This window comes from Vespula vulgaris, chromosome 2 (assembly GCF_905475345.1).
Source record: "Vespula vulgaris chromosome 2, iyVesVulg1.1, whole genome shotgun sequence".
In the NCBI taxonomy this organism is placed as follows: Eukaryota; Metazoa; Arthropoda; class Insecta; order Hymenoptera; family Vespidae; genus Vespula; species Vespula vulgaris.
Window position 1 is genome coordinate 4,362,667 of NC_066587.1, and position 15,689 is coordinate 4,378,355.

Sequence of the window (15,689 nt, forward strand, 5' to 3'; positions counted from 1 at the left end):
TATCATCACAAGTTTTTTTTCATAATTCGACGTTATCCATTAGTGATTTGTGAGAAATTTAATATCACTATTATGTGTAGGTTCATTTAGAAATATGCACAATGTTTGAAAATTGAATCTTAATAATTTCCGCAGCATGAAATATTTATAGTAATCTGTGTATGTTACTTTTTTAACACTCTATATTATGTTTATAGCACACATGTTGATGCTAAAAAATGTGAATACTATCATATTCTGTTATATACGATAGACGAAGCAATAAAAGTATGAATTATGTAATACAACAAAATTTTTTCATTTCTTTTCTGAAAATTTGTTGTAATTAACAAATTGTCAAAGAAAGATATTCAAAAAAGAAAAAACAACCATATTATCGATTTTCACAAAGAAGGATTCAGACACAAACTATATCTATCCAACTGGTTAATTTCTCGTTAATCTCCATACTCTTATCTTGCATAATACAATTTTTCATAATATTTTTTGCAAGATAAATAGGACTTTGAAGTACAGATGTCATTTGAATAAATGAATAAATAATATGATTGATTATAAGATCGATTAGATAATTCTTCTAATCGAATAATAGTACGGCTAAATTGAAATAGACTTTAATGATTTTTCATTGCCTATTACAATAACCTACGTGGAACGTAATGCTTTTTATATCTTGATAGTTTCTTTTTCAGTACTGTTATTATTATTTCTTTTTTATACTAAAGCTTTTCATTTAATTTATATTTTATAAAAAAAAGAATATAATAAGAAATACAATAAAAAAAATGTCAGCAAGAATATGATACTTCTCTTTTTATCCTTTCACTGTCTTACACATTGTTACGAATTATTCATAATAATGGTATATTACGAAAAAGAGCATTATCGACTCGATAAGTTTCACAGCGCCATACTCGAGCAACTAGAACGCATTATCATAATATCCTTCGAAGATATCTCATCGGTCTCCGTAGACGTCTTACAAAATAAGAGAACTAAAAAGATAAAGGATTAGATCTTTTCGAATTAACTTATCCACTATGCAAAAAAAATGTGATTTGATTGTTGACAAATAAAAAAGACAACGAAATAGCACTATGAGAAATTTAATTGAGAGACTTAGAAAACAAGAAAATGTTCGAGATATGTTTAGATCTGACAAAATAAAGTATGAACGAAAAAAGAGCATCAGAGATGTTTTACGGCCGATCTATATCTTAGGCATTATTTTTGGATTGCGTGTTTTCGAATTTCCTCGAAGTCGTTCAAGACCAATACTTAGTTTTCTTTATTCTATGTCACTTTTCTCTCTTTATCATGCCGGATGGATTTACCAAGAAGAATACATTTATGGTACTGGGATATTTAATTTAAGCAGAACTGTAACCTATATCATATCTATCACACAGCAGGTGTCGGTATTTATAATACTCATAATGGGATTATATCAGAGCAAGGTGAGTCCACAATATTTATATATAATATATCAATATTAACAGATTCCTTTTACGAAATTTATTAATATTATTCTTACATCAAACAATACACAGTCATCAAAATTATTTGTCACAAAAATAAACGAGATCGACAAAACGCTTCAAGTGCTAGGTTCATCGGCATCTTTCAACAGCATTTACAAAAAAACGATAATGAATATAATAATCACAATCTTTTATTTGTTCTTTTTATTCACGATAATTATCGTACAAATGATTTTATTAAAGAAGATAATATATGAATCGTTCATACTATATTTCTCTTTGATGATATATATATATATTTTCATGATCGAATTTATATTTATAATCGAATTCTTTACTATTATAAGGTATGTAACAATTCTAAAAATTACATACTCCATTTCTACTAGAAATTGAAAATCATTAATAATCTTAGGTGCATCAAATCGGAATTTCGCCGAGCAAATGAACTTCTTAGCGACATCAATGTTTTACCGATTTCTTCTATTGCTTTGGAATTACTTGAACATAAAGAAGCTGATGGTTCCTTATCGATTGAAAGATCTCTCCCTGTAGATTCAAAAAAAATATTTATCGCTCGACCGTCATTATGTCAAACACAGTCACGATTACAAGTTGCAAGTCACAAAATAAATAGAAGCAGAAAGTTGTTACGAACGATCAGGTAAGCTAAAGAAGCAAAGTATCTATTATTTGAAATTTACTTGAAAATTTTATTTTTTTAGACAAATTCATCTAGAATTATACAGAATGTCGAAAAGTTATAGCAATATGTACGGAATACAGATATCACTAGAAATGGCAATTTCTGTATTATCTAATATATACTTATTATATAATCTTTATATAACATTCGAAAAAAAAACAGAAAACAATAATAATTTGATTTTTGATTTTATTGTATTCATATTATGTTGCTTACAATATACATTAAAGATCTTTGTCATCAATTACATCTGTGATAAAACAACGAAAGAGGTAAATAATAACGAAATGTGTAAGTATTGATTCGTTATTCTATTTTATATAAGCATTTCATGATTTTTCTAGGCAGAACGCACCAGCGAAATTATCCATACATTTTATGGACAAAATACGGATTTCGAGATAAAAAAAGAGGTTAATATTTCCATGAAATTGGTCAAGATTTATATAAATCAACATTTTTTTCTTTACAGGTAGAAATATTTTCTTTGCAAATGATGCAATGTCGTACCGCATATACCGCATTCGGTTTATATAATTTTAATTGCAAACACATTTGTTCGGTAGGTATAATTATTTATGCACAATCGAACTATAAACAATCGGAAAGATAATGACAAATACAATAATCTTTTTATTCTTCAGTGTATCGGTATCATAACAACATACATGGTTATCATGATACAAGTAAACAATTCAATAGAACAAGAATCATAGATCATTGCGATAGTCTTTCATTTAGCGAATAGTACAAACGTTAAAAGTGTTATATAAAAATTTACAAGTAAATTCTTACATGAAATAAAATGGCAAGGTAGAATAAATATTTTCATTCGTATTCAAATGTAATATTTCGATTGTAATAGCAATAAAATGTAACATCAATATAATGTTTCGCTACTAAATAAGTTGTTATTGATTTTCATTTAATAATAAAATAATGTCTACAGATATTGAATAATGCATTCTATGTAAAAGATAAGGAATATATTTAACATGATGAAAGAAGTGAGATAAGAAGGAAAGTGGTAATATTCGAAGCTAATGATGCGAACCATAATAATAAGTACTACTAAACACTCCAACATAATAAGAAAAGAAACTACCAGTAAGAGTTAGTATCTCGCGAGAGCAAGTAGTCTATTGAAAATAGAAAAAAATCTTTTATTTTTTTTGAAAGTGAAAAGTAATATTTCTAATAAGAAAATTCAAAATAGTTTTAAAATGTTTCGATCGAAAGAATTGCAACGGTCCGTTAGGCCATTAATTATCGCAAATTCAATTGTTTGCACCGGATTATTAGAATATTTTATTGAAAGACCAATTCGTACAATTGGTTTTGTTTATATCATTTGTTTTTTAATTTCTTACACTACACTAATTTTTGGGTTTATGAACAAAATTAATATTTTTATAGAAGTTCAAACAACAAAAATAGCAGAGATAATATCCAAACTTTATTATTTTCTTAATGCCTTTCTCTATATCATAACAATTTTCGCTGGTTTTGCGAGAAGAAAGGTAGAATATTTACGATTAATTGAGAAATTTTTTCCTTAATTGGTTATTATTTTATTAAATGATATATTATATGTAAAAAAATATTCGCGATAAATTGAATAGATTCGTTTTTACAGAAGGTAAAATTATTTATGGAGCAACTGATAATATGTACACGAGGATTTGATGAACTGAATATATCGACAAATTATTATTCTCTTTTTCGTTATCAGTGTATCATAGGCACAATTTTAATTTTTATTATATTAGGCATAATTGTAGCCAATGTTGTTTGGCTTTCCAAGATCAACTGTGACAACGTATTGAAGTTATTGTTGCACTTCTGTGAGGATTACCCTCTCATCGTAACGATAATCAATGACTTTACTTTTGTCTTTTGGATCAGGCAAGTCAATCATTTTATCTATAACACGAGTCAAAATTTACTAAACAATAACATGTGGTCTCAAATAGATATATAAAGATGAAATTTGCTCAATTGAATGTTATACTCCAAAATATGTTGACGACAACTATAGATTCCCCACAACATAAGAGAATGCTTCGAATGAAGGATAACTGGGAAGATGATTCTTCGTTATCTATTATTTATTCCACGTACAAAGCCCATGAAAACCTTATGAAATTAAAGAGAGTCAAGTAAGTGAGTGATAATTAGTCGGAAACGATTTATTATTCTTTCTTGACTTTTCAATTTTTTCATTAAAGACAAATCCATTTGGAATTAATAAAATGTGCCAGAATTATAAACGAGGCTTATGAATTACAAATTTTTGTGTCCATGTCTACATGCGTCGTATTTATCATTGCATTGTTGCACCAAATATACTCTATCTTAATTGCAAAAGAATATGTTGTCATTTGGAGAAAAGAAATCCATATGTATTTCTATTGGATTTTTTATTATGTCTTCAAGATATTTGCTGTAAGCAATATATGCGAAACAACGATGACGGAAGTATGTTCCTTCTAATAATTCTTATTCTTTTTCCTTTTTTTAAACTATATATATATATATATATATATATATATATATATATATATATATAGTTATATATATGACATTTATATGATAGGTAATAATCGAACCGATCGCCTAAAACATAGTAATTGTTACGTTATTTATAAATATCATATATAATATATATATGATATTTATAAAATCTTTTGGAACTTCGAGAGATGTTAATAATTGTACATATTGATTTTTCTTATTTTTTATATGCCATGTACACTGGAGACATTCTTTGCGAATTATATGAACCTTCGATAAGCAAGACATTTCGCGATGAAGTAAGAAACATATTTTACCAATTTTTATTATTAAAATATACATAAAATATATAAAATGTATAATTTTTATTTTCAGATTCTTAATTTCGTGTATCAACTAGTCCAAAATCATTTGACCTTCACCGTCTGTGGATTCTATGATATAGATCATACATTTTTATATAGTGTAAGTCAAAAATACATTTTTGCCTTTTTTTATTTCTTATGTTACCAAGATTTAATATCTGTGTACGTGTTTTAGGCGATCGGTTCGATTATTACCTATCTCGTTGTTTTTATTGAATTTGGAGAGATACCTAAAGTATTGTCTAACAATACGAACTATAATTCATCATCGATGATATAACATATGAATAAAACTTTCCTCAAATGTATTTCAAACAATATCATATTTTGTTTTGTATCAGGCATTTTCATCTTTTTTGTGTCAATAAAAAAATCGAGTAAATTATGGCTTCGAGGAAAAAGTAAATAAAAAGAAGTAATAAAGTAATGCGCCCACAAGTATGACGCTGTGGATAATAAAGTTATTTTCTTGAAAAATATCTTAAAAATCATTCTTTCGTCGAAATGTCGATATAGCTTCAAAGCATTGATAATAATAAACTATTGTCTTAGTTGATGTTAATAAAATAAATACTAAATTAACGTCATGTAAATGACTTGAGTACATCAAGGGTACATTGACATGCATTTTAATTATTCTTTATCGCCTATTACAATAACCTACGTGCAACATAATTCTTTTTATATCTAAATAGTTTCTTTCTCAGTACTGCTATTATTATTTCTTTTTTATACTAAAGCTTTTCATTTAATTTATATTTTATAAAAAAAAAATATAATAAGAAATACAATAAAAAAAGTGTCAAACTTTCCTTAGCAAAATTATGATACTTCTTTTATTCTTTCATTGTTTTACACATTATTATGAATTATTCATGATAGTGATACTTTACGAAAAAGAAAGCGTTATCGTCTCGATAAGTTTCATAGCGCCATACTCAAGCAACTAGAATGTATTATCATAATATCCTTCGAAGATATTTCATTAGTCTCCGTAGATATCCTACAAAATAAGAGAACTAAGAAAAGACAAAAAAAATAACGGATTAAATTTTTAAATTTCCTTATCCACTATGCAAATAATGTGACTTGATTGTTGACTAATAAAAAAGACGACGAAATAGTACTGTAAGAAAATTAATTAAGAGATTTAAAAAACAAGAAAATCTTTGAGATATCTCTAAATTTGATACCTTTCTTTTGTTGAAACAATTATTTACGTACATTTAAGCTATAAGAAAACAAAAGTGTAATGAAAAACATAATAATCTTTTTATCCTTCAATATGTCAATATCATAATAACATGGTTATCATGATACAAGTTAGCGATTCAATAAATTACCTTATCTTATGAATTGTACAAACGGCAAAAATGTTAAACAAATTTTAATAAATTCTTATATGAAATAAATTGTGAAAAGAGAATAAATGTTTTTATTCATAATCTATTTGAACAGCGATAAAATTAAATATGAATATAACGTTCCGCTTAATGAATACTTTCTTATTGATTTTCATTTGGTAATACAGTAATGTCTATAAATATGAATGAATATCTTTCATCGAAAAAATAAGAACGAAAAGGATATTTAACAAATTGATAGAAAAAGTTGGACGAATAAGAAAGTCGTAGTTTTTGCACAAGCAAAATATAAGTCATAATAATATTTATTATGAAAACACCTGAGTATAATAAAAACAGAACGACTGGTAAATTAAGAACTAGTATCGCTCGAAAATTCTAGTATGAAGTCGTTTAAAAAATTATAAGAAAAGAAATTTAAAAATTTTTCTCATAAGTGAAAAGTGTTATATTCGATAAGAAAATTACAAAAATCTTTTAAATGTTTCGATCGAAGGAGTTTCAACGTTCCGTTATGCCATTGATTATCGCGAATTCGATCTTTTGCACCGGCTTATTAGAATACTTTGTCGATCGTACTATTCGTACGATTGGTTTTTTTTATGCCATTTGTTGTATACTTTACTACACTATATTATTTTTTATATTGAAGGATGTAATGAATATTTTGTTTGGTTATGAAAAGACAAGAGTGGCAGGAATATTGACAAAATTTACCTTCATTAATAACGTCTTTATGTATGTCATAATAATTTTCACTGGTTTTTTGAAAAGGAAGGTAGAAATATCCTTTACATTGTTATTTTATTATTAAGGCTGATATATTATAAGGAACGATAATCGAATACCTCAATAAATTCATTCGTTTTTACAGCAAATAAAATCGTTTGTGCAACAATTGGAAATTTGTACACAAGGAATTGATGAAGTGATCGCATCGAAAGATTATTCTTCTCTCTTTCGATATCAGTGTATCGTTAGCATAATATTATTTTTTGCGGTATCAGGTTTAATTGCAATCGATATTTTTTGGACTTCCAAGATAAATTGTGACTACAGTTTGAAGATATGGTTTTATTTCTATGACAATTATCCTCTCATTGTAACGATGATCGACGACTTTACTTTTGTCTTTTGGATCAGGTAAGTCAATCATTTTATCTATAACACAACGAGTCAAAATTTAGTAAACAATAACATGTGGTCTCAAATAGATATATAAAGATGAAATTTGCTCAATTGAATGGTATACTCCAAAGTATGTTGACAACAACTACAGATTGCCCACAACATAAGAGAGTGCTTCGAATGAAGGATAACTGGGAAAATGATTCTTCGTTATCTACTATTTATCGAACGTACAAAGCTCATGAAAACCTTATAAAATTAAAGAGAGTCAGGTAAGTTAGTGATAATTAGCCCGAAACGACTTATTACTTTTCTTTGACTTTTCAATAATTTCCTTTTATTCTTCTCATTAAAGACAAATCCATTTGGAAATGATAAAATGTGCCAGAATTATAAATGAAGCTTATGGTTTACCAATTCTACTATCCATGTCTACATCGATCATATACATTATTTCGTTATTATATAATTTTTACGTTATTTCAATTACAACCAATTATAACCACTGGATAAATGAGTTCTTTGCACATTTCTATTGGATTTCTTTTTTCATTATGAAGATTATTACAATAAACAATATATGCGAGACCACGATAACAGAAGTATGTTCTTTCTAACAATACATATTTTTTTTTCTTTTCTGTTTAACCATATATCTGATATTTACGAAATGTGCAATCTTTTGAAATATGTACAAATCGAAATAGGAATATATGTATATTGATTTTTATTATCTTTTTACATGCCTTGAAATCTGGAGATCTTCTATATGAATTGTACGAACCTTCGATTAGCAAGAACTTTCGCGATGAAGTAAGAATCCATGAGTGGCAATTTTTAATATTTCAATATATATTAAATCTATAATTGTTTCTCCTAGATTCGTAATTTTATTTTTCAACAAGTCCATAATGGTTTGACTTTTACCGCCTGCGGATTATTTGATTTAGGTCATACATTTATATACAGTGTAAGTTAAAAATATTATCTTTGTTTATTACTGTATTGTTTATTTTCCATTTTATAAGAATTTAATATTTCCGTACATGCTTTAGGTGATCGGCTTGATTACTACATATCTTATTATTTTTATTCAAATTGGAGGTAAACCCAAAATATGGTTCAATAATACGAACTATAATTTATCGTCGATGATATAACAAATAAATTAAAATATCCCTTTATTCGATAAATATGTTGCACGTAGTCGACATTACCTTAAACAGTATGATATTTACACAGCACCTGTTTCCCTTGTCTACATCAATAAAAGAAAAAATAAATAATAAAGAAAAAAGCAGGAACAATCTGCTTATTGAATAATTTTTAATTAATTTCTATGTGGTATAGTGATAATACGTAATAATAATATCTAAGTTTCATCAAACGATTGCAAAAAGAAAAAAAGCAATTTGTACCTCTCCGAACGCGAACGTAGGTTAGAATAATATCCAATAAGAACGCTATGAAATATACAAGCAATGAGTTATGAGCAGTCGTAGTGTGACGTCAGAACTTCACAAAGAATGTTTTCCATTCGTTCCTTTCCTACGTGCTGTGAAGATCAAGTTCTTCGATCAGTGTGTTTAAACTGAATAGTGCCTGTGAAAAAAAAAAAATAAATAAAGCTGTTTTCTTCTTGTAATGTCTTGGAAATATCTTTTGTATGTTAAAGCTTTTCATTTAATTTGTATTTTATAAAAACAAGATAATATAATAAGAAATATAATATAAAAAAATATCGAATTTTCCTCAGCAAGATTATAATGCTTTTATTCAAATCGTTATACTGTCTTAGATATTATTACAAATTATTCAAGATAATAATACGAAATAAAAAGAGTTATCGACTTGATTAGTTCTACAGCGTTATACTTGAGTGATTCAGACGCATTACCTTAATATCCTTTGAAGAGATCTCATTACATTTCGTTCTTGTTTTATAAAATAAGAGAAGAATACATATATAAGAAATAAAGCTTTTCAAATTAATTTATCTACTATACAAATAAACGTGATTTAATTTTCGACGATCAAGAAAGACGAGGAAATAGCCATGAGAAATTTAATCCAAAGATTTAGAAAAAAAGAAAAAGATCGAAGTATCCTTAAAATTAACATAACGAAGTATGAGGGATCAAAAAATATAAATGATGTCTTACGGCCGATCTATATTCTAAGCATCATCTTTGGATTACGTGTTTTTGGATACCCTCGAAGCCAATCAAGAACAACACTTAGTTTTCTTTATTCGATTTTACTTTACTGTATACATAACATTTCATGGTATTATACTGACAGACAACTTTATAATACAAAAGTGTTTGATTTAAACGGATTGATAACTCATTTTACATATATCATTAATCTTATGGTGATATTTATTATACCTACACTAGGATTATATCACAGTCAGGTTAGTCCAAGAAATATGTGTGATATATTAATATTAACGATTTTTCAATGAAATTTTGATCAATGTTTTCGTAAATGAACAATTCACAGACGAAGAAATTATATGCAAAAAGGATAAATGAGATCGACAAAACGCTTCAAACGTTAGGCTCATCGGCATCTTTGAACAGTATTTATAAAAGAACGATAATGGAAATAATGATCGCAATCCTTTATTTGTTCCTTTTCTGTACGGTAATAATTATAGATTGGATTTTAAAAGATCAAGAGATTTATAAATCGATCGTAATGTATTACGCAATATTTCTACATGTATACAGTTTCATGGTCAAATTTATATCGGTCTTTGAATTCGTTACCATTATAAGGTAGGTAATCATATTGAAAATGATATTGAACTGCATTTTTATTGTAAATTAGAAATTTTGAAAAATCGTAGGTGCCTCAAATTGGAATTTCAACGAGCAAACGAACTCCTTAGTGACATTAACATTCTACCGATTTCTTCTATTGCTTCTGAATTAATTGAACATAAACAAGCTGATGGTTCCTTTTTAATTGAACGATCTCTTCCTGTTGATTCCAAGAAATTATTTACTGCTCTACCGTCATTACGTCAAGCACATTCACAAATGCAAATTGCAAGTCTCAGAATAAATAGAAGCAGAATGTTGTTACGAACAATTAGGTGAGCCAAACGAACAAAATAAAAATTCATTTAGAATTTCCATGAAAATTTGATCCTTTTAGACAAGTTCACCTGGAATTATACAAAATATCGAAAAGTTTTAGTAATATATACGGCATACAGATATCCCTAGAAATGGCAATATGTATTTTGCTTAACACATGTTTGTTATATTATTTGTATGGAAAGTACCAGGAAAAAATAATGGATATAACCAAACTGATTTTTCAATCTATTATAACATTGTTGTTGTTTTTACAATATGCAATAAAGATTTTCGTCGTTAATTACATCTGTGATAAAACAACGAAAGAGGTATAACGGAGAGCATTGGTTTGTCGTTCCATTTTATATTACGATTTATATCCTGATTTTTCTAGGCTGAACATACCAATGAGATAATTCACACATTTTATGGACAAACTACGGACTACGAGATACAAAAAGAGGTTAATATTTTGAAGAAATATTTCAGGATATAAATAAATTAACGTTCATTTCTTTACAGGTAGAAATATTTTCTTTGCAAATGATGCAACGTCCTATCGCATATTCTGCATTTGGTTTATTCAATTTTAATTGCAAATACATTTGTTCGGTTGGTACTATCATTTACTTCTCAATTATGTTATGAAAAAGATTTTCAGGATTGACGTAATTAACTATATTGTTCTTTAGTGTGTAGGTATCATAACAACATATATCGTTATCATGATCCAAGTAAACAATTCAAGAAGAGAATCATAAATTACTCTGATAGTTCTTCATTCTGTTCATTATACAAACGATAAAAATGTTATTATAAAAATGTACAAATAATTTCTTATATGAAATAAAATGGCGGAAGAGAACAATTATTTTTACTTGTTTATTTTAATAACGACAATAATTAACGTCATTATAGGAGAAGATAAGATATAATTTCTTATTGATTTCGATTTGGTAATGAGGTAATGTATATGAATATATATGAATAAATATCTTTCATCGAAAAGACAAGGATGAAGAAGATAATTAATATGATTAAAGAGGTAGAGTAAGTAGAAAAGTGGTAGTTTTTATTGTAAGTTAAAATGTTTAATGCAATTTAAAATGTTCCTTTATTCGATAATTTTATCGCACATTATTGAAAAGTAGAAGAAAGGAAAGTAATCGATATTACTTTAAACACTATCATATTTTGTTTTACATCATTTGACCTTTTTTGTATCAATAAAAAGGTATATGAAAAAAGAAAAAATAAAGAGATAGGATAACATCTATCCAATTAATAATTTCTTATTAATTTCTACGTGATAATACCTGTTTCATCGAGCGATCGCGCGAAAGAGAAGGGTAGTTTCCACCCTATTGAACGTGAACGTACGTTAGAATAACATCCAATAGTCGTCATAAGATATAATGCAAGCAATGGATTATGAGTGGCGTAGTGTCACATCGAAACTCAACAAAGAATGTTCTCTATTCATTTCTGTTCCACGAACTTGAAATAATAGGTTTCTCAATTAGTGTGTTCGAAATAATTATTGCATTCGAGGAAAGTGGTGAAGGTGAAAATATGTAATGTGTAATATGAAAATATGTAAAACTCTTTTCTTTACAAATATCTTTAAAATGTCTCTATCAGCAGAATTTCGACATAGTATCAAACCGTTGATAATTATGAATTCGATTTTTACCACTGGTCTGGTCGAATATTTTGTTGATAATAAGATTAACGGGATCGGTATTGTTCATGCTTGTTTTTCAATCATTTTCTACATTTCGATGACCAATGTTCTTTCATTTTCCTCGGTAACGTTACAAGATGAAAAACCGTTTCTTATAAGACTAACATATCAGTTATACGTTTATAACGATTACACATTTTACGTTGTCACTATTATCGCTGGGATTCTCAGAAGAAAGGTAAAAAGTTCTCCGTTCTTTTAATTTATTCAATTCACCTTTATTTCTATTTTACGATATCTGATGTTATGTTTTACAGAAGATAAGACATCTCACGTTACAAATAGAAACTTGTATTCGAACTATGGATCAATTGAATATACCCATGAATTTGTCTAAATGTTTACGGCAACAATATTATATAATATTAATTTTGATTTTCATCTTAATAAGTATGATAATAATTGATTATAAATGGCTATATCTTTCCGAGACTCACATTTGGTCAATTTTTATGACATATTACATCGAACGTTATCCATTTATCATATTATTAGTGACTGATGTTACTTTTGTATTCTGGATGAGGCAAGTAAATCTTTTACGATATATCATAAAAACTTTAAATATTTATATTAAATTTTATCAAACCATAAACTTATAATAGATATATACAGATAAAATTTAGTCAATTGAATGAACTACTAAAAGGCATGCTAACGACTAATATCGATTCGCCGCAACATAAAAGAATCCTTCAAATAAAAATTAGTAAGAAAGATGATTCTCTGTCATCTGGTATTTACCGAACGTATAAATCGAATGAAAACGTTATCAAGATTAAAAAAGCCAAGTAATTATTATATAATACAATTTTATAAAATTTTTATTTTTGATTTTTTATATTTTATATTTTTTATCGAAGGAAGATACATCTGGAACTAATCAAGTGTGCTACGAATGTAAACGATGCATATGGTCTACATATTTTAATGTCTGTATCAACAGCTTTCATTTTAATCACTGTTATATCTTACAATCTATACTATCACATAACTACCGGAGTCTACCGTACGCAAATTTATCAATTTTTTCATTTCTTATATTGGATTTCTTATTTTGCGTTCAAGATAATCATAGTAAGTCATGTGTGTGAAAGAACTATATTAGAGGTATGTTTTTTAAGTATTCATTATATTTTTCGCAAATTTCAATGGAATACTGAACGAAATAAGTATTGATGTTATATTATTCTTTTTTACATGCAATGAAAACCGGAGATATCGTCTGTGAATTGTACGAACCGTCAACCAGCAAAGAATTTCGTGCTGAGGTAATAATCGACAAATGGAAATATGAGGGATATTATTATCTATATTTTATGATCCTTTTAGATACGTGACTTCACTTTACAACTTATTCAAAACCCACTGACCTTTACAACTTGCGGTTTTTTTTATCTCGACCATACATTGATACGTAATGTACGTTTAAAGCATAATTTTTACTATTGATTTGTAGATATTTACTAAAATTATAGACAGCTAATATGTATTATTTTTAGGTGATCGGTTCCGTCACAACTTATCTCGTTATTCTCATTCAAGTTGGAAATGTACCAATACAAGTTTTCATTGAAGATTTAAATTTATCGTCTACATAAGAGATTTGAAATCATTGTTACGCATTCTAAACTATCTACGAAATACGTTCCGTTTCATTATTTTGTATTGTTAAAAAGAAGGAAATGTAAATTTTCATTCATTGACAATAATTCCAGATACATTATATATTATATTAACACAGTATAAAAAATTAATCAATATCTAAAATGCTTAAACGCTTGTTTATGATGAAAATTATAATAAAAATGTATAGATTCTAAGATATAATAAAATTGAATATAACTATACTACCGTTTATTATCTAATCTCCTGATCGGTTAACAAGGGACGATCGATTCTCACGTACTCATCCCTAACAATTTTCCACCAATTAAGAGGAAGATAGGGGAATACAGGCTCATCTCAATTACAGTTCCCTGCTCGTACAGGGAGGGGTAAGTACAGATAGAGGCGTTAGTCCGTAAAATTCAACTAGGTACCTATACAACTCGATAGATAGTAATACAGTAATTATACAATTCTTAAAGCAGAACCCTTTTAAAGGAATAAGTGAAGCAAAATATTATTGTTATCACCATTAAAATCAAATTGTAAAAAACATGTCACTGAATTCAAATTTATTAAAAAAATGCATGTTACGTTAAATGTAATTGTCATGGATTCTCGTTATAGAGGTATCATGTAATATTGAATTATAGTATATGTAATCGATATGATAACATCAGGATAATAATTTCTTATCTTAAATTTCTCATCGATAGAAAATGTCTATATGCGAATAAGAAATAGAACATTTTCGCGGTAGTTACCCCGTATTGGCGACGACGTAGTACAAAGAGGAATTGTTCGAACACACGTTTTTGAAGAGGGGATAGCATTAATTGGGAATTAAGGGCGCGAACGTCGGTGACTGTCCGAGGCCACCTGCTACTATAGAAGTATCGTTGAGCCAAAGGGATTGATTTATCGCACCCATGGGTATACTGGAGAAGAGAATGTAGAGGGGTGTATCGAGCCTTTCTTATTCGACCCTTTATGGAGAATTATTTAATCGAAGCTCTCATATTGTCGGTTAAACTGATACTAAATCATTTTGTTTCTTTAAAAATAAATAAATAAATATAGAAATTTATGTAATTGTTGAATATATGTAATAATAATAATTGAAAAATATAATAAATTATAATAGAAATATAAAGAAACCTTATTTTCTTACATTTAATATTTATGTTAGATGGGAATGTTTGTGCTAAAGGAATATAAAAAAGAAATAATTTTCGATTTATCGCAGTTTCCTTTTACCAACTAAAAATGCACCCTCCATTTATTTGACGATACAAATAGAAGCCTACGTACAGAGATTATGTAGAAGCCTACATACTTAGGATACGTAGGGGTTTCCTCCTGTAAACCATATGGGATGGATTAGAAACAGTAGCCCTCGAAAAGGAAACGTAAACAAGAGTTGTAATCCTAATAATCCGCAAATATCATTTATCATTTTGAAGCAGATTCACTGTAATGCGAAAGACTACCCTTAAAAAATATCGAAGTCATATTTTCTCTCATAAAACTTTAGGGTTGCCTATACTAGAGGTTGCTATATCGCAGTTATCATTTTATATAGTATTCTACATTACCGACAAGACAATAAAGAAAGATCGAAATACCAATAACGTCGGTAAAAATAATCGCAAGATAAAGAAGGTTGTTACAAAAGTAAATTGTGTACATA

General features: G+C 27.7%; 1 protein-coding gene across 1 annotated transcript; it reads left to right on the plus strand.

The window, feature by feature from the left end:
- The first annotated feature begins 9,194 nt into the window (after positions 1 to 9,194).
- Positions 9,195 to 11,499, plus strand: LOC127061799 (putative gustatory receptor 28b). Its single transcript, XM_050989153.1, has 7 exons — positions 9,195 to 9,974; positions 10,064 to 10,341; positions 10,413 to 10,661; positions 10,724 to 10,976; positions 11,042 to 11,110; positions 11,170 to 11,259; positions 11,340 to 11,499. The coding sequence occupies exons 1-7, from the start codon at positions 9,615 to 9,617 to the stop codon at positions 11,406 to 11,408; spliced, it is 1,368 nt and encodes a 455-aa protein (XP_050845110.1). The 5' UTR covers positions 9,195 to 9,614; the 3' UTR covers positions 11,409 to 11,499.
- Positions 11,500 to 15,689: the final 4,190 nt, after the last annotated feature.

What these genes read in the sequence shown, in the direction of transcription:
- LOC127061799 (XM_050989153.1), top strand. Translation starts at nt 9,615, where the DNA reads ATGAGAAATTTAATCCAAAGATTTAGAAAAAAAGAAAAAGATCGAAGT. An exon ending in GAATTCGTTACCATTATAAG is followed by an intron (nt 10,342 to 10,412) that starts GTAGGTAATCAT and finishes GAAAAATCGTAG; the next exon opens with GTGCCTCAAATTGGAATTTC. An exon ending in ACTACGAGATACAAAAAGAG is followed by an intron (nt 11,111 to 11,169) that starts GTTAATATTTTG and finishes ATTTCTTTACAG; the next exon opens with GTAGAAATATTTTCTTTGCA.